Source organism: Musa acuminata, chromosome BXJ1-4 (genome assembly GCF_036884655.1).
Source record: "Musa acuminata AAA Group cultivar baxijiao chromosome BXJ1-4, Cavendish_Baxijiao_AAA, whole genome shotgun sequence".
Classification (NCBI taxonomy): domain Eukaryota; kingdom Viridiplantae; phylum Streptophyta; class Magnoliopsida; order Zingiberales; family Musaceae; genus Musa; species Musa acuminata.
The window spans coordinates 35,910,084-35,929,273 of record NC_088330.1 but is presented as its reverse complement, the minus strand read 5'-3'; the positions used below and the strand labels follow the sequence as shown (position 1 = coordinate 35,929,273).

Here is a 19,190-nt window from a genome sequence, read left to right as displayed (position 1 = left end):
TTCGACGCCTATCAGCAAGCATTGCTTTAGTGCTCCGTTCTTACTATGCGCCTATCTTTTATTCTTAGAGATCGGGCTGTTCCGGCATGAGCTTGAAAAGGACGAGGTTACCTAGATTGAATTCCCTGCTCTTTCTTGGATTCTGCGATCTTCCCACTTCCATTTAAGGTACTGCCACTTTATTAGGGGAGGAAAGACCTGTCCTGTGTTTCATCAATGTCAAAGCATTAAGATTCTCTCGAGTATAACCTATCGATCTCACGATCTTCCTGGTTTTCTTGCTGTCTTAGAAGAGTTCCAAAGAGGACGACTAAACAATCGTCGTCTAAACAAAGGTGATGGGAGAGGGCAGTCTTGGAAGGCATTAATCTGCATGCAAACCGGTGCATTAAATCATTGATTGATTCAAGTAATTGTGGAAGGGCAGAAGCAGCTGAAGAGGGGCAACTTTCATCATTTGAATAGTAAAAAAGGAAAAAAAAAACAATCTTTTAGCTTCAAGTCCAGTATTAAATCGAGATCATGTACATGGACTTTGGCCAATCATCTAATAAAACGTGAATCAATCGGTGATCATGAGGTGTTTGCAAATCTTGCCCCTCCTTTCTGCACTCGGCGGCCAACCAAACAAATCAACGCTGGAAGCATTCAAGCATTGATCTTCTTCTCCACTCGGCCAGAGTAAGCCCAGTAGGGTTTTGCAGGTGTGCGGACAAGAGCCTTCACTCCGAGTGGGTTCTCCTTGCTCTGCGAATCGGCATGAAAAATGATGAATCATGGCTATCAAAATTATGGCAACAAAGACTGCAAAGGCACATATTCAATTCGGTTCTGGTAAATAAGAGACTTAGCAAAAGACGAGTACGATGAAATTACCATTTGACAGGTTCCAGCCTCGGTATTGCAAACAGGGTAGTCACGAGGGCAGCAACTGGAGTGATCATCACAGCAGGTAGCAGCCTCCAGAGGGCAGCATCCCCAGGCAAAGCAGTAACCATTGTACTCGTAGACACAACAGCAGGTGGTGCTCGACGGGCAGGAGTAGTAGTTGTCGCAAACGGTCGGTGGGTTCACCGGGGAGGGCGGGGACGGACCAGGGTTCGGTGGATTCTGGCTCTTCTTTACGGGGTAAGAAGCTTCCATGGCGATACCACACTTGCCGGTGGATGCATTCACGTTCCGCTCCATCCTGATGTAGCCCGCCTCTCCCCAGTCTCCTCCCCATGAGTTCCTAACGATCCAGTAGTCCGTGCCGTTCTCTGTGCCATAGCCTACCGCTGCGACGCCATGGTCCAGCTCGGTCCCGCATCTTCCAGTGAATATCCCCTAAATTATGTGGGGGGAAAAAAAGAATTTTTCAGCAGAAAGTGCTATTATAGATGAAAGATTTATTCAGCGATACGAAGAACAAGATGTTCGTACAGATGATCTTCGATAAGACCATCCAATGCGACATAATATAAACGACAGATTTGCTGTCTAGCTTCCAGGGATGAATTATTTAAGTAAACATAATCTGGGAATAATCACTCTTTAGGTAAACAAACAAAGAAATATATTATGTTATGCCCTTTTAATTCCCTTAAATTCATGAGAATGATCACTTGAAGCAGCAACCACATACCGACTGGTAGAATTGGAACTCCCTGCCACCGGCTTCAATGGCGACACTCACGGGCTGGCTTGCCACAGCCTTCTGCAGCGCCTTCTCATCATTCTCCGGAACGTCTTCATACCCATCGATGGTGACGACCTTGGCGTTCTTCTGCGATCGTCAAACGACAAAGCTAATCCCCGTGAGAACATGAATGAAATCATGACAACAACAGTCAAGATTGGTACCCTGTTATGGTCGCACGAGCCATCTCGAGCTCTGTAGGGGTAATCGTCCTCGGTGTCGATGCCGCCATTGTTGACGATGAAGTCGAAGGCGTAGTCCATGAGGCCGCCATTGCAGCCCTGGTTGTAGGCCGTGTCGCAGTCCACCAGCTCCTGCTCCGACAGGCTTATCAGCTCCCCCGTCACGATCTGGTTTATGCCCTCCACTGCAGCAACAGTCGAGAACGCCCAGCAGCTCCCTGCACAACCATTCAAGAGTTAGCATTTGATGATGGATTTGCTGATCACGAGATCTTGCTTGGGAGAGGGGAAAGGAAAGAGGAGGGGGAGACTCACCACAGCTGCCTTGGTTCTTGACGGCGGCGACGGCGCCTTTGGCCCTCCAGTCCACCGAGTCCGGCAACACATCGCCGGCTCCCTCGTACCGGTAGCGGTCGGCAGCCACCCGGCTCCGGCGGGCGACGCCACGGCCCTTGGCGCCCAAGTACAACGCCCGGAACTCCTCGTTGGTGAGGTCGGCGAAGCGGTTGAGGCCGAGGCGGAACCGTTGCCGCCCGGCGTCGGCGGCCGCGTTGTGGCCGTCGACGAAGTGGAGGTTGTCCTTGAAGACCTCAAACCGCGCCTCCTTCTCCCCCAGCGCGTTGTACGCCCTGCCGTGCCTGGCCAGCCAGCCCGCGTAGATCCTTCGCATCTCGTCCTCGCTTCGCTCCAGCCCCCGGACGCCGTGCTCCTCGTTGTAGGAGACGATGGACATGTCCGGCGCGGCGAGGCCGGCGGCAAGGCCGGAGAGGAAGAGGAGGGCGGCGGCGAGGAAATACTTGGAAGCCATCATGATTCCAGAGGAAACAATAGGAAAGGTCGGCTTTCGATGCGTTGGGGGGTCGAAGGGTGAGGCCTTTTTATAGTGGAAGGGACGGTGGTCATCGGAACTCGGAAAGATGGGGTTAAAATAGCACTGACGGCATAATTTAGCTGGTCTTGGACCTTTTTGACTGCATTATACGCCCAGGAATACTGCAGCTGATAGGTGAGGCGGTGGTTGTAATAGAAAATGACAGCGGAGGAGTCGCACATGGACGGAGGGGAGGGAAGGATTATGGGTCAAGGAAAGCAAAGGTGCGGCTTCGAAGTCGGGAGGAGAGAAGAAGAACGGCTTAAATTAGTCATCTTCATCCATCTCCACCCACATCGTCCCTTCTTCAACTCTTCAATCCGTAGTCGGTCTCGACCAAAGATGTAGGGAACGCGGTGGCCGTCGTATGTCAGTGAAGTCATCGGAAAGCATTTAATTGAGGTGGCGGTGATCAATCTACTCGCTCAGTCTGGCGAAGGTTCATTGAATAGAGAGCAACTCGCTCACTGTGCATGGGGAAACACGACCGCAGAGCCCCTCTGCTCCCTCGTTTTCAGAGGCAGCACAGGAACAGTAGTTGGTCTCGTGACCGGCCGAAAGGGCCATTGATCGCGTCGGGATGACGCACCTGAATGCATCGAATGGCACGAGGAATATGATGATAGACCAGAAGAGAAGCTCCATGCAGCAGAGACACGTAACGCGTGTGTGATGCAAAGGACAACGTCAGACTTCCGTAATATGTGATACAGCGTGGAGGAATGCCAATCCTTCGATCATACCAAAAAATTAAATATAAAAAATTAAAAATTAAAAATCACATTAAAAGGGCAAATTCATTTGAAAAAAAATTCTTCCTTTTGTTTTTTCCCACTTAACATTCTTTTTTTTTATATAATATCTTTATTCTATAAAATATGAGATTTTTTTATCTCACGTATAACACGACTAATATTAGTGACAAAGGACTCATCTTTTATTCTTATTCTCGTTTGTCACTATCGAGATATCATTTAGGTATCATCAGAATTGACAATGACGTCACCTTTCAACCCTTCTAGTCTTCGAGGTCTAGTGATATAGTAGCCGCAACGAAGCTGGTCAACTTGTAGCTCGACTCTGACACCTAACGACGAGGACCCACCCAGGAATGGGAATAACCACTCCATGAAGTCCGCTATTGTTCTTCCACTTATAATCGAATTGATGATACCGAAGAGGAAGGACCATGACATAAGGGTGATGGCATGATCAAAGATAATAAAGGAGGGCGAGGGTAGAGATGCAGATGAGGACACAAAGATAAGACCTTAGCAATGCCTTGATAGCGACGAATGAATGAGGGATAGAGACGGTCATTGGGTGGAGGCTATAGGTAATTTTATCTTTTAGAAAATAAGAAGCAAGAAAAAAATAAAAAATACTTTGTGAAAAAAAAGAAAACTTGAGATTTTTTTAAAAGAATTTACCTATTAAAAAATAAAATATCAATCCTTTAGCTAATTAAGATTCGACACGATTCGGATTGCATCGGATCAAGGATACTCTTTCAAATTTTCATATATGATCTTTTACTAACTTGATATGCGGTGTTACAGGACACACGAGTTTCATTGAAGGAGTGTTTAAACCATAATATTTAAACTCAAAATAATAATACTCATTCATCTAATCCTATAAATTAATTCAATTTTTCTTTCAGATCAGATTATAGTGGTGTCACAAAGCACGAGCTAGAGAAGACTGCTCGGATGGATCGATCTCAACCTTTGGATCCAAATCAATTATGTGTAACGTAAGACAGATATTAGATCGTTCCTGATTTGATGAGGATATTGGTGTAATTGACATTCAATCATTAGACACAAGATTATTAGGAGTACAACTCATAGTTCATTGTCATTATTTGTTGTTCCCGCGATATATATTTTACTTGTCCAAAATCATGGCAAGGTTAACTTGACATGTTGATGAAAGTGGGTTTGTCCACTGAATCACGAATGCAATTAAATGGCATTGTGATACTTTCTAATTTTAGTCTATGAATTGTTAATTATTACGGAAAGATAATTGTTACAGAATGATATATTGATGTCTTCAAAGTATGGTTAAAGTGCCTCCGATTAAGAAACACTAAGCGCCCAATGTACCATCTACATAAAGACTGAGGTAATGAGAGATTTTTTTGACTTATCCCTCTAGCACTTAAATTAGTAATTCAAGGTATATAAGTGTGGTCCAAAAATAATTTTCCTTGTAATTATCCTAAAAATAATCTTTTATATCTGACAAGAGAACGAAGAATATTCCGTGGAGTCTTTTAGGAGGAGATAGCACAAAATCATCTCCTTTAACCCTTTGTTCATGTCTCGGATAATTCATAATTGTTGTCTTAGACTTATATAGATAAATAAAAAAGATAAATCTTGTCTTCTTGTGTTGATTGGGCTACTACATGTCGAGTCCATATAGGAATGAATATTTTTTCTATCATCGGTTGAGTTGGAGGCAATTTATACCAATAAGAATCTTTCTATCATTCTCATTATAATACAAGAGTTTATTACCGGTGGCTAACGTTTAGATATGATCATCAAAGGCTTTAGTTTATCATACACAGATACATTTTTTATATGAAAATACCGATCCCAATAAAGGCCATTACTATTTTGAATTAATATATATGGATCCTTTATCGTTGTTGAATTTGGTATAAAATAATATATAATAATAATAAAATTTATTTTATATCTTTGACCTAATGGAGCCTAAGTTTTTACTTACAAGACTTTTACACCATGAATACAAAATATTTATAGTGATGCATCAAACTCAATAAAGTTTAAGAATTTTAGCAAATGTAGTATTAAGTAAAATTTTGGTTGTCCAGTTATTAATTTGGATGCAACTGAGGTCATCTTATGTGTCTATTTAAGAGTGATGTGATATTAGAATAAATAAAATTCGAGTCAATATCCTATACAAAATCTATGTAAAGAGTATCTATCCTCTATAAAGTCCCTTTGATATTTATGTTTGTTTCTTGTTCCAAGGATTCAACAAAGAAACTAAGTCTATGAATATATATGCTGAGCCTTTTTATCATGTTGTATGAGACTATTACATTTGATGGTTAAATGTTGAAAATAATTATACACCTTCACCTTCCTCGACTACATGGACGATTGTGTAGAATCAAATCTAGAAGATGTGAGGTAGTGATTGGTTGAGTGTTGAGCCAACTTTCTATTTGAATTTTTTTTTTTTGCGTAGTGATGAATACAAGATTTAAGTCCACGACCTTATGATAAATGACTAAATCTCTATTAGCTAAGTTATCAAATAAGATTGAGGTATCGAAATGATGCAAGTGATTTATCGACTCGATAATGATGATACATTGATCGATCAAGTGTCATTAACGTGTCAATAGCCATTCATGTGTGACAATCCTTATATATCACATAGCTAGTAAAACTTTGATTCCTATGATAATATTTTATGATCTTACTCTCATATGCGCCGTTTATTATTGGATCATATATATATATATATATATATATATATATATATATATATATATATATATATATATATATATATATATATATATATATATATATATGGGGTTGACTATTATGATTATGATTGTTTCATAGAGTGTTATAAAGCCGCTCACAAGCAGGTCACCCGCACTTGGATGTGGGTAATGATGAGCGGTCGTTTTTTAAGATGTTGTGCTAATAGATATATTGTGGAGAGGCTTTATTTCTCTTTATAAGTTTAGCTACCTCACATAAGGATTAAGATGAAAAACAAAAAAAAGTTTAGCTATGGACATGGAAAAAAATTTAGGTCAACTAAACACTTCTTCAAATTGTTCGCCCATGCCCATTTACACCGAGGGCATCAGCTCGAAAACATTGGACAATAAGTCAAACATTACGGAGGTAAAAAACAACATAACATGATGTCTGGATAAAACTGAGCTCGTATCAATTTAACCAATATCTATGGAATTCGACTATGCACTTGTAACTGAGTTCACTAGCTAGTGAATTTTGTTAGGAGAGGTGATAGAGATGAATCATGACACCCTCATATTTGTTCGTCACGTAAAATGAAGGTTTAGAGCTACCTATTCTCTATGATCATCGATAGGAGGTCACATCACCTGTCTCGACTTCTCGAAGTGGGTATGCATGAACCACTCCTCATCGATCCCACAGTCAAAAAAATAAACTTAGCTTCATATTAATGGTCGATAATATGGCTCGGCTTCGAGAGAACCATGCCTTGCCTGACCCAAAGAAGTAAGAAAGTTCGATCGGAGGCGTCATCTTGACAGTCCCCAAACGCTGCCCTTGGGAGCACACGTTAGCAAGCCACCCATATTAAATAGTTTTGCCACGCCAAGTAAGGGGAGCCTTGACAGAGTAACGCCCAGGTATAAAAGCCATGCTCCAGGCCAAGTCGGGGCAAGCGAAAAAAAGAGACTCTCTACTCTCTTGATTACACTACTAATACTCTTCTTTTCCTCCCCCTTCACTTTCTTAACTTAAGTATCGGAGGGGTCCAACCGGGACGCCCATGGCATAGGCTTATTGTGGAAAGTCATCAACATAGTCTGGAGGTGCAACAAAAGGGACCACTCAGCTCCTAAACCAAGCTTCTCCACTCGAAAACTGAACCGCTCTTAGCAAACTAACTCTTCCTACAACTTCCTTATTCCCGCCCACAATGCCTGCTCTCCACGTCGACTAGGAGTCACTAGGAGAGACCTACACTTTCGATAGTAAACCAATCGGGTTGACTCGCTAGTTGACAATCCTTGTATGTTAACAAGAGGCTAACTACTTCACTCCAACTATAAAACTATTTTAACATTATGTCGTTACTAAATAAAAAAGATATGCTTACTGAGAGTATTGTTTGGCTTGGATATCGAGGTAGTTTATATTGCAACAATCGCTTCGATTGTGTGGTTGATGTTAGATTATATAGTTCTATCTAGTTAGGTAAGATATATTATAGACATGATTAAATTCTGATTATTATTATTGACTAGTAGAAAAGAAGTCCAATTATGATAAGATTCCATAAAAGAATACTTTGATATGAGCGACTTTCCTAATTACTTATTTTAGATTGTCTACTCTCATCTCTAAATAGATAGTATCTTATGAGACTTAATATGGATATGTGATATTATTGAGAGATTACAAATTTTCTTTCATCTCCCCTTTGTCCATGATTCATCACTCATAGCGATCATGTGAATAATAGAAAGAGAAGAGAAGGTGAATCTAACATTTGTTGTAGATCGGTATCGCAATAGCTTTTGAATCTAATGATGGTGTATAATTTAATCTATCATTATTTGATTTTAATTTTTTGGTATTAAGGGTTTTCGCATAATAGTAGTATATTATGATTTTTATGCTCACAATTAGTATCAAAGTCATATTTTGAAGTCAAATACTTTAGATTATAAAAGTATTTCAGATATATTTTATATTTAGATCTATTTATTAGCACTATTTACTTACAAAAAGGTATTATTTGATTTTGATTTATAATGCTTGAATAATCTATTTGTATTGTCGATCTACTTTCCATCTAGTTCGTCTTATCACTTGCCTGCAAGCAATGCGATTTTCCTCATGTTTCATAGATAGACCATTATCGACAGCTTGTTGTTGATAATAGTATTGTTGAAGACGATGACCTCCGGTGGTCGCCGGTCCAATCGTGAGCAACAATTATGTACATAGTGAGATTATCATAAATTGTGACAATCGATGGTAGTTGACCTACCTTGAACACAAGCGACTGCAATAGTGCATGCATTCAAGGTAGGTCAGCCATCGTCGGCTCGTGAGCCCCAAAAGGGCAAAATTGTGTAGGTACGCCCAATGCAGATAATTCCTCATGAGAATACGAAATCACACTAATGATGACCAAATGTTAACTTATCAGAATAACACTAGAAGAAGGGTCATGAGCTCTTAGCTCCCCTACGGGGTGAAGCACTGATAAGGATATTTAGTCCCGCATTAGTTAATGAGTAAGAGAACCAAGGGCTTATAAGCTCGCCCGGTCACCCTTACCCTTGGAGGCACCCTTTAGAGCTCACAAGCCTCAATTTCTTATGAGCCTATGGGGTCACACCAATGATGATCAAATGTTGACTTATCAAAATAATCTTAAAAGAAGGATCAAAATTGATAATAATATTTAATCATATATGGGTTGAGTCTATATGAAATTAGGTAGACTTTAACTGATAGTATTTTCAAATGTTATTTCTATAAATTACCTCGATAATAATAAATTCATTTTATGTTTTATATTTATATTAGTTAGAGGGGTCATTTACATGAAAAAAATATAAAATAATGTATTATTACATTATCAATAATAAAAATTAATTTTATGATATTCTTTAAGGCCATTAATCAAGTTTTATGATCATAAAATTTTATCTCAGGATTTGATGTTGTTACTCTTAATTGTCAAGTCGCTAAAGATACTTTGTCATATATTACAATAGTTTTTTTTTCTAAAAATAATAATTTTTTTTAATAGTTCTATGCATTATGTTATAAAATACTTAATGGTTAGAGAAAAACTCCAAAAATAGTTAATGATAATTAAGAATTTGAGCTCTACTATATTCATGGTTAATCTATTCATTTAGGACTTATATAATCTAAAGTATTTAAAAGAATATATTCTTTTAATTGGGTTTATAAATAACCCATAAAAGATATGATGATTTATGTTGGAGTGCATATTATAATTAACATTCTTGTTTATATATATATATATATATATATATATATATATATATATATATATATATATATATATATATATATATATATATATATATATATATATATATATATATTATGGTTGAATACGATAACAATATTGTCTAGACAAGATAAATTATAATGATCATTTTGGACTGCATCATGAAGGGCTAATAATATTATAGTATATGAAAGAAAGTATGATAGTAATGACATATAATTACTATGATTCACATTGATAGTCGGACTTAATGTAGTATTATATTTATTGCACTTGTTGGCCTATTTTATAAAATATGTATGCATGTATAAAATATTTTTTTTTTAAGTTTTAGAATTTAATTAAATAAAATTATTTTAAATAAATTTTTATTTATTTTTATTTTTATTTTTTATTTTTTATCAATTAATGGGGTTAGGTGAGAGAATATTAAATTATGCGATCCTATTTAATTAGGTAAGATATATTATAGATATGATTAGATTCCTATTATAGTTATGGATCAATATAAATAAAGTTCAATTAGAATTAGGATGGCGGCTCACTTAATATTATTGATTTGGAGTCTTATTTCATTGTTTCTTTTAGTCTAACTAATTAATGATGATTAGATTGATTAAAAAAATATATTTGCTGATCAGAATTTTTAGGGTAAGGAAAAAAAAAAACTATTGACTTGGAGTCTTACACTTAATACTTTGCCCACAACCTAATATGTGCTAATCAAATTAAGATGATTCTGAGGTGGGTTCAATTCTAGAACAAGAAGCCATAAATTGGTGGATGTCGACAAGTCCGATGAATCGGTCATCGATGAGTACATCGTTGACATCACCGTCTTTTGAATACGACCTTGTTCTTGAATGGGTCAAAGACGAATCCGCTGAGCAATCGTCGTCGACTCCACAACAATCATGTCTCGTATCAATTTCGGGTCCATTTAATTTGGAGCCATTATGTGAAGAAGTAGACTTTGATTGGCCATTCAAAACCTCTTGACATCATCATATCAAGCTTAGTTTGAAGTGTACTACACAGCAAACTAAAAGCACAAAGGGACACATAATTCATCTTTTTCTTTGTGCTAATTTTATAAAAGAATTTTCGCAAATTTATTAGTAATATTACGCCATTAGTTGGAATCTTTTGCGGGGTAGTTTGGGAGTCGTTGGAAATGGCTTTTGCCGGACCTCAATCTCAATACCAAGTCAAAGTTCAACAACATTTGTTATGGGTCACATTATGACATGACAACCTTTATGCACCGATGTAAATAAAAGATCCACACAACTTGTGAGTTGTTCTATTCCTACTTTGTAGTTTTGTTTTTCTTTTTCTTTTTCTTTTTTTCTTTTTTTATTTTATAGGTGAAGCCATTGTTGTTCCATTCCTAACAACTCCTTTGTTTGCACTTTGGATTCTTTTATTAGTGTTTACATATTGACGGTCGAGATGAGGTGATAGGATAAAATCAATGGTTTGTGTCGGAAGAATTAATAATACGATGTGATTGATTTTCGATATAAAATCAATGGACGTTTCTGCTTTTTCATAATTCTAAAAATACTCTGACATGACTCATGATAAAAATATTTTTTTCTTTCTTTCATGGAAACTCCCTAAGACTTATAGTATTTTTTTATATCTCCATTAAAAATACTGTAAATCTATCAAAAAACATTGTAACTGAAACCCAATGAAAACTAATTTATATAAAAATAAAATTTTAGATGATTATCCTTTTTTGTTTAGGAACAAAGTTAATAAAATAAAAATTAAAAACTATTATATCAATTATAATAATATTTTTTTAAAATATGGTAAATATATTCAGAAATATTGTAATTAAGGAATTAGACCAATTATCCAAAGTCGATGGACCAAAGTCACTATTGTGTTCTTTGAGAAATATTAAACAACTGAAGAAGAATTTTTTAAAAATTGTTTTTCTAAAAAAATATTTGTCACCAATTAATGCAAAAAAAAAGGAAATAAATAAATAAATAAATATACAAAAATATTAACTTGCCTGTTGAGGGTGGAGCTGAGTCCAAGATGTGTGTTGTAATCCGCTCATGTTTGGTGACTGCCAACCTCAACAAAACAAGGAAGCTTCCAAATCCATGTCCAAAACACCACCTCCTCCTCCTCCCCTCTGTCCGGGCCCCGTCGTTTATCTCTCCTCCAACCTCCCTCTCTTCTGCTCTCCTCTCTATTCTCGTCGCTCTCGCCTTCCTTCAGATTCGGAAGCAATTCATAATTCTTGCCTAGTATGCCACCGACGAGCTGACGGCGGAACAAATCGGAGAGCAGAAGCAGATCGAACGGAGGTGGGTTAGGCAATGAAGCAAACGGCGGGGCAGCATCCGAACCGCCGGCCATACAGCGCCGCCGTGCCGGCAGAGGCAGCCGCCCTCAGGCCCCCGAGCTTCCTCTTCTGGTCCGCCGTCCACGTCCTCTGCTGCCTCGTCTCCGCCGCCCTCGGCTTCCGCTTCTCCCGCCTCCTCTTCCTCCTCCTTTTCTCCCCTGCATCCCACCATCACAACCACCACCACCACGTCCACCTCCTCCGCCAACCCCCCGCCGCCGTCATCCCCTTCCCCCCGCCGCCGCGGCCGGACCTCCCTCCCCCTCCGCCCCCGCCCGCCGTAGCAGGCCGCGTCGGCGTCGGCCGTCACGGCATCCGCGTGCGGCCGTGGCCGCGCCCGGACCCCGCCGAGGTCGCGCGGGCCCACGAGATCCTCGTCCGCCTGCAGCAGGAACAGCGCCTCCGGTACGGAGTCAAGGATCCCCGCCCCGTCATCGTCGTCACCCCGACCTACGCCCGCACCTTCCAGGCCCTCCACCTCACCGGCCTCCTTCATTCCCTCATGCTCGTCCCCTACCCCCTCACCTGGCTCGTCGTCGAGGCCGGTGGCGTCTCCAACGAGACCGCAGCCCTCCTCGCCCATTCCAGCCTCCCGGTGGTCCACCTCCCCTTCCACGAGGACATGCCCGTTCTCTGGAACGACCGACACCGCTTCGAGGCCCGGATGCGCCTCCGCGCCCTCAGGTCCGACCTGTAGCGCCGTGTCTTCCTTTCCCCCTTACCCAAAATCATGTTTTTTCTGGATTCTAAGCCGTGCCTTCTGGACGCAGAGTGATCAGGGAACGGCGGTTGGACGGCATCGTCGTGTTCGCGGACGACAGCAACGTCCACACCATGGAGCTATTCGACGAGATTCAAAAGGTGCAGTGGATGGGTGCGCTATCGGTCGGAATCCTGGCACATTCTGCGGCTCCCGACGCAACGGCTAAAAGGCAGCAGAGAGCAAGCGAGCAGGAGACCTCGCCATTGCCGATCCAAGGCCCGGCGTGCAACTCCTCGGGCCAATTGATCGGCTGGCACACCTTCAATTATCTGCCGTATTCCAAAAAAGCCGCCACCTTTGTCGGCGATGGGGCGACTGTGCTGCCGACGAAGCTCGAGTGGGCTGCATTCGTGCTGAACTCGAGATTGCTGTGGAAGGAGGCGGAGGGGAAGCCGAATTGGGCGCGTGATCTTGATGAGGTGGGAATTAGCGGGGAGGAGATTGAGAGCCCGCTGGATCTGTTGAAGGATGCTTCGTTCGTGGAGCCACTTGGGAACTGCGGGAAGAAGGTTCTGCTGTGGTGGCTTCGGGCCGAAGCTCGCTACGATAGCAAGTTCCCTAGTCGGTCAGTATCGCAATCTCCTTTATGATAACATATAATGGGTAATGTATTTTCATTACGTGATGCCTTTCACTACTAAATTTTTCCAAAATATACTTGCACATGAGATTTAAGTAGTTAAACAACATAAGAACAAATACATACTGTATAATGCTTTTATTCAAGAAAAAATTAAGGTCTCATGGGAAGATATTAGTTCTTCAATGCTCAATCACAACAAAATAAGATAATCAAATCACTAGTTTTAAACAATGAACACAATGATCTCTCTGGCACGGATGCCGTGGGCTTGGTTGGTATACTAAAACTTGTAATTTGATAATTCCATTTTTTTACTCTATATGTTCAGATCAGATTATAAATTTAGATCCTCTTGTAAACTAGCCGTCATAGATCACTGGTTTGTGTTTTTGACAGCTCCTATTCTTGTTTAATAAGCCGAGTCAATGTGATTTGTCACACATGAGGACAGCCAATATTTCACCCACATTGGCATATGTCTGATACGTAGAATAAAAGAAAATCTATGTTATCATTATATATAAAAATATAACTTTTTTTTTTGAAAAATAATCATCTGCTGACCGTTTATATTGATTCTAGAATGTAACTCTGTAATGGTAGATATGATGTTTAATTTACATAAAGAATTGCGTAGCAATTCATAAAATAAATGCTTAGCAAACACGATGCACTATAATTGATCTCAAAAGAGAGGATTTTTTTGTTTAATGTCGAGCAAGACAAATTGCTAAACGCTTGTTAGACCCTCTCCAAATTATAGTGCTTGCAAAAACTGCATATATTCTATTGCCTTAAAAATGGAATATTCCTGTGAAAATTCACTCAACTGCTGTTGCAGATTTTGTTGGTTGTGTTGCTGTATGAGGAAAACTTTGTCTTATGTTACCTTATAGGGCATTTTGGCTTGTGTGCAGATGGGTGATAGATCCTCCTTTGGAAATTGTTGTTCCTGCAAAGCGAACTCCATGGCCGGATGCACCTCCTGATCTCCCATATCAAAGGATTGCAAATGAAGGTGGTCATGTTGAAAAGCATGTTTCAAAGAAAGTTCGATCTTCCAGATCAAAACGCAGCTCTCGCAATAAAAAGAAGCATGAGACACATGTAGATACACAGGTTTCCGAGATGTCCAGCACACAAGAGAAGTGAGAGTCCAGCATAAGTATTTCCCGACACATTTCTAAGCGGCAACAGTGTGAAGAGGCTTGATTTTATGCCATTTAAAAGTAATATTGTCTTGCACACGGAGAGGCAAACGAAATTCCATTGGAAGTAGCTTCGCCAGGATTTGTAAGCTCCGGAAGGTGTCCAGCATTCAAGATATTGTTGTATCAGAGAGTAACAATTTGGTTCATTGATCTTCCTGGATTTGCTGATGGTGCTTCTCTCATTCATGAAGATGATCATGGAATGTAGGTTTACCTTCCGGTGATGTGGTTTAGAAGATGCTTTTCTACATGTTGCTTGTAGGTGAAATTTTAGCAGATATAAATACCAGGTTTGTTCTATTGTTTGTCGGATTCATCCAGCAGCACAATTTACCCATGACTGCTGTTGATCGACATCCTTGAGCTTTTACGTACTGTTGTAGCGATCTTCTGGCCTCCTTTTATCGCGTAATACATCGAAATTATGTTGATTTTCCATTCTCTAACACGACATTTATGCTATTTTTACTTTTGTTTCAAGAGGGACATCACTTCTGCTGTTGTTTCTTCAATTGCTGAATCTCTTGAGAGGCCTTTCATTGCTTCAAATGCTGGCTCAAGAAGCTGCTGTTCTTAGTGAGGGCCACAACATGGGCCATCATTCTCTGTTGGAAGAACTGTAGTTTGAAGAAGCTTCGGTCATTGCTACTTAACGCTAAAACTGATGCGTGTTTGCCTCTGAACTTGGCAGAGCCATATTCCAGAATAGTGATGTTGAAGACCACGAAGAAGACAACAGTCAAAATCGTACGTCATTTCCAGCAGTTCCTTTTTGTGTTAGCAACTCTATCTACATTGGATTTGCTCTCTTAATTGCTGAAGAATGAACTCCATCGGATCCCTCCATACTTTTCTGCATCACGAAGAACCTCGTTGTGATCCCAATAAAAGAGACAAAAGATCACGGCTCTCCTGCCTCATGTTTTTCTGCTACTCTCGTTTTATTTGTTGGTGAATTGGGTGTCACAGAAATCACTACATTAAGTTGTCAATTTTGTGATGATCCATTGGAGGATGAATAATAATTTTTTTTTGGCTATGATAAGATCATTTAGTCCCATATTGATTGAGGTGTATGAGAACCAAGGACTCATAAAGTCCATCAAGTCTCTCTTACCTTAAAAGATACTTTCTAGAGTTCACATATTTTCGAAAAAATAAAACCTTTTAATGAGATTTTCTCAAATCTAATCTTGTAAAGTTTGGGGATAACATATTCCAATTAAAATAGATAGTTTATATTAAAAATAATAACATAAAATTTAGAATTTTTTAACATGCATGTAATTAACTAATAGTTAAATGGCTCTCACCACCAAAAATTAACTATAAGAAAACATATCAAAATTTTAGATTATAAATAAATATTTACACTAAATCTAAATATTAATTGGAAAAATTACTAAAATCACTTACTTTAGAGGATATAATTATATGTGACTTATTTTTTTCTCTATTATAAAGCCTCAAAATGTTTTTGTTTCTTTCTTAATGCAATAAAAATGGTGTACTAATAATGTTCCCTTCCAACAATTATAAAGCCGCATAGTTTAGCGGCTTTGACGCCATGTTTTCCTCCTCCAAGAAAACGACAACAGAAACGAGCCCTAAAAATTATAATAACGAAGACAAAAAAAAGGAAATAGTAAATATAATAGTAATAAAAAGGTTGCAAATGGCTCCGCGAAGCCCCCTACTCTCCGCCAATACAATCCTTCTCCTATTTTATGTCTTCGCCGATACTTCCACCACTCCCCAGCCTCCACAGCACAAGAAGAAGAAGAGGAAGAAGAAGAGGAGAAGAAGACAGCAGCAGCAGAGTGTGCTGAATACGAAGACAAAATAGGATAACGGATAGCAGACAAGGATGGAGAAGAGGGTGCTTCTCCCTCTTCTTCTCTTCGCGCTTCCACTCGCTTGTAGTGTTGCGTTTTAGTATAATGAACAGAGCATTCCACGTCTTCTTCCGGTTGGTAGAAGAAAAATGGCTCTTTTATCTCCTTTCGATCATCTTTATTGTCAAGAAGAGAACCTGGAGTTGGAAGAAGTAGAAGAAGGGATGGCACCTGTGATGCCACTTCCAGAGTACTGCGAGACCGAGCGCCATGTCCTCTTGGTGGCGGAGGCTGAGGCTGAGGCAGAGGAGGAGTGGACAGAGGTGCTCTGTTCTCTCGTGGCGAAAGAAGGGGAGGCGCTGCCCAAGCTCGTCCCTGACGGTGGCGTCGGCTCCTACCTCCGGTCGGCGAGGAAGGAGGCGGTGGAGTGGGTCGCGCGCGCCGCCGCGCGCCACGCCTTCTCCGCCCTCACGGCTCTGCTTGCCGTGAACTACTTGGACCGGTGCTTCCTCTCCTGCGGCGCGGCGGGCGGCGGGCTCCTTAGGCTCCAGGACGACAAGCCGTGGATGGGGCGGATCGTGGCCGTGGCGTGCCTTTCGCTGGCGGCGAAGGTGGAGGAGACGCGCCTTCCTCTCCTGCTCGACCTCCAGGTGCCTTTGCCACCGGAGGAGCCAACGGAGGAGGAGGGCGGGTACGTGTTCGAGTCCAAGACGATCAGGCGGATGGAGCTTCTGGTGCTCTCCGTTCTGGGCTGGAGGATGAACCCCGTCACCCCCCTGTCTTTCATCCACCACCTCCTCCCTCAGCTCTGCTCAAAGGCCAAAATCGCCGATGCTGACTTTGCCGCCGTCGGCATTGCCGCACGAACCCGGGCATTGATGAGAAGGTGTGAAGCGGCTCTTCTATCGGTAATAGCCGGTAGGTTGTCATCAAAATGCTTCCTTTAAACCAATGTCTCGATCTCCTCGTGCCGCCATTGTCCTAACGCTTGGTTTGTTTCACGAAGACAGGAGATGGGTCCAGTATCCGTCGTCGGTCTGGGCTGCGGCGGCGCTGCTCCAGGCAACGGGGTCCGGCGATGGAGGAACCGCAGCGGTGAAATCTCAAGAGGCCCACCGCCTCATTTCCCTCCTCAACACCCCAAAGGTTGGATCTTTTTGTTCCTTTGTTCCTTGGTTCTGTCTCATACTCACTAGTGCTCTGTACTCTGCTAATGGGCAAAGCACTCTTTAGGAAAAGGTGGGGGAATGCTCTCAGCTACTTCTGGAATCAGTGGGCACTGCCATTGTTGGCCACAGGCGCAAGCATTCGTCCTCCGCTTTCTACCATCATTCATTGCCACCCAGTCCCAGTGGGGTGATCGGATCCTGCTTCAGCTGCGAGAGCTCATGCGATTCATGGCCGATGTGGTCGTCATCCACGTCGTCCTCACCCGAGACTCCTCCGTCCAAGAAACCCAATCGCTTCGCAGATGAGGGAGCCAGAGGCGAAGGTCCCGATTCTTAATATACATTAAGGTTATGCTTATGGATCTTAGAAGCAGACTGTCTTCCTTCTGTCAATGCTCGGAGCTCCGTGGGAGCGATTTTGGTTGGCAATCAAACAATGTGGAGGAGAAAACAGAGAACCAATGCACTGCTGCTATCGTTTCCTCCTGTTCATCTTATCCTCTCGGTTCTCATCGATGCATTGCTCCCCTCATTGTATGAAATACCAATCGCAACATTTACGAGTGGCCATGTATATCCTTTTTTTCCCCATATCTACCATGCATTAACAAACACTGGTCGCTTGTCTGTGTGAGCCCGCCGTATTCTCTCAGTCATTCAACATTCTTCGTCCCATTCCTGACACGAAGAAAAAGAGAAGTAGAGTCAACAACTACCACAACAGCATATACCACTTGTCTGTGTACATCTCCGGCCATGCGTATCGACACTCTTCAGCATTCAATGCTCGGCGTTACTCACCGAGAGTCAGCACACTGCATCTTAGTTTAGAGAGAGAGAGAGAGAGAGAGAGGGGATGGGAGACTTAAACAAAGATTGGGAGTTGTTTTCATGCGAAGCGGACAATTGACACGGAGTATAGCGTCTCTTTTCTTGGGAAGATTCGCTTGGACTTTTGTAATCTTTGACCTTGATGAGAGCATTATGCTCAAGACCCAAGTCTCCATCGATTTCTGAATCCGTCACTTAATTCAACCCTAAAACAGAGTCGTTCTCGTTCATCTTCGTCTTATCTTACTAAACGACACCCATAAGGTCCTCCTCCACGTGATGCTTCGGTCTTAACTTTCCCTCGCCTTGTACTGAGTCATGTGCTTGTCATTAGTCGTTCCGAGGCATGAACCACCACCTTCCTCTGCGCCATCGCTTAGCTTCCATCAAGCAAAAGCTTCCTTCGTTCCATTACAAGTCATTCATAGACTCCATAATAAAAAGGCGAAGGGAGTGAAAGGACCAATGAGTGCGTCCTCGAGTCCTGCGTCCTTTCTTTCTTTTCTTCGGCTCCTACCGAGACGAGGAAGGGAGGCGGACGAAGGCGGACAGGATGGGAGAGGGCGAATGGAGTCTGCGGTGGACTGCACAAGGTGGATTGCTTCTGATCTCTGATCTCAGAACTATAGCAGAGGAGTGCCTGGGCTTTCTGCTAACACACTCGAGTAGTGAGGCCACCATGCGCGCACCTCTCCACTCCTGAAACCTGCGCAGAATCATCATCAGAACGTAGCTCGATTAACACGTCGATTTGGGGCCAAACTCTTTCCTTGGTTTCAATGATCATGCTATGAGCATGGCATGACAGTACTACCAATCTGGTTGGCACGACAAAAGTACGGCTGGCATTCAATTATCAATAGATTAAGAAGTACTTTTCATATGCTTTCTTAGTGCTTCATGTGATCAAGCAATCAAT

At 41.4% G+C, this 19,190-nt stretch overlaps 3 protein-coding genes across 3 annotated transcripts; 2 read left to right on the top strand and 1 right to left on the bottom strand.

Moving 5' to 3' along the window:
• Positions 1-434: 434 nt before the first annotated feature.
• Positions 435-2,725, bottom strand: LOC135660210 (oryzain alpha chain-like). The gene is made up of 5 exons (XM_065176354.1): positions 2,176-2,725; positions 1,843-2,078; positions 1,625-1,765; positions 877-1,326; positions 435-747 (listed from the first exon to the last, which is right to left on the bottom strand). The coding sequence occupies exons 1-5, from the start codon at positions 2,669-2,671 to the stop codon at positions 649-651; spliced, it is 1,422 nt and encodes a 473-aa protein (XP_065032426.1). The 5' UTR covers positions 2,672-2,725; the 3' UTR covers positions 435-648.
• Positions 2,726-11,581: 8,856 nt separating this feature from the next.
• On the top strand, positions 11,582-14,736 carry LOC135660178 (probable beta-1,4-xylosyltransferase IRX14). Its single transcript, XM_065176351.1, has 3 exons — positions 11,582-12,563; positions 12,650-13,207; positions 14,143-14,736. Exons 1-3 carry the CDS (start codon positions 11,854-11,856, stop codon positions 14,375-14,377), a joined length of 1,503 nt encoding a protein of 500 aa, XP_065032423.1. The 5' UTR covers positions 11,582-11,853; the 3' UTR covers positions 14,378-14,736.
• A 1,437-nt stretch (positions 14,737-16,173) lies between these two features.
• LOC135660144 (cyclin-D3-2-like) lies at positions 16,174-17,980 on the top strand. Its single transcript, XM_065176348.1, has 3 exons — positions 16,174-17,189; positions 17,278-17,417; positions 17,505-17,980. The coding sequence occupies exons 1-3, from the start codon at positions 16,421-16,423 to the stop codon at positions 17,775-17,777; spliced, it is 1,182 nt and encodes a 393-aa protein (XP_065032420.1). The 5' UTR covers positions 16,174-16,420; the 3' UTR covers positions 17,778-17,980.
• The last annotated feature ends 1,210 nt before the right edge of the window (positions 17,981-19,190 follow it).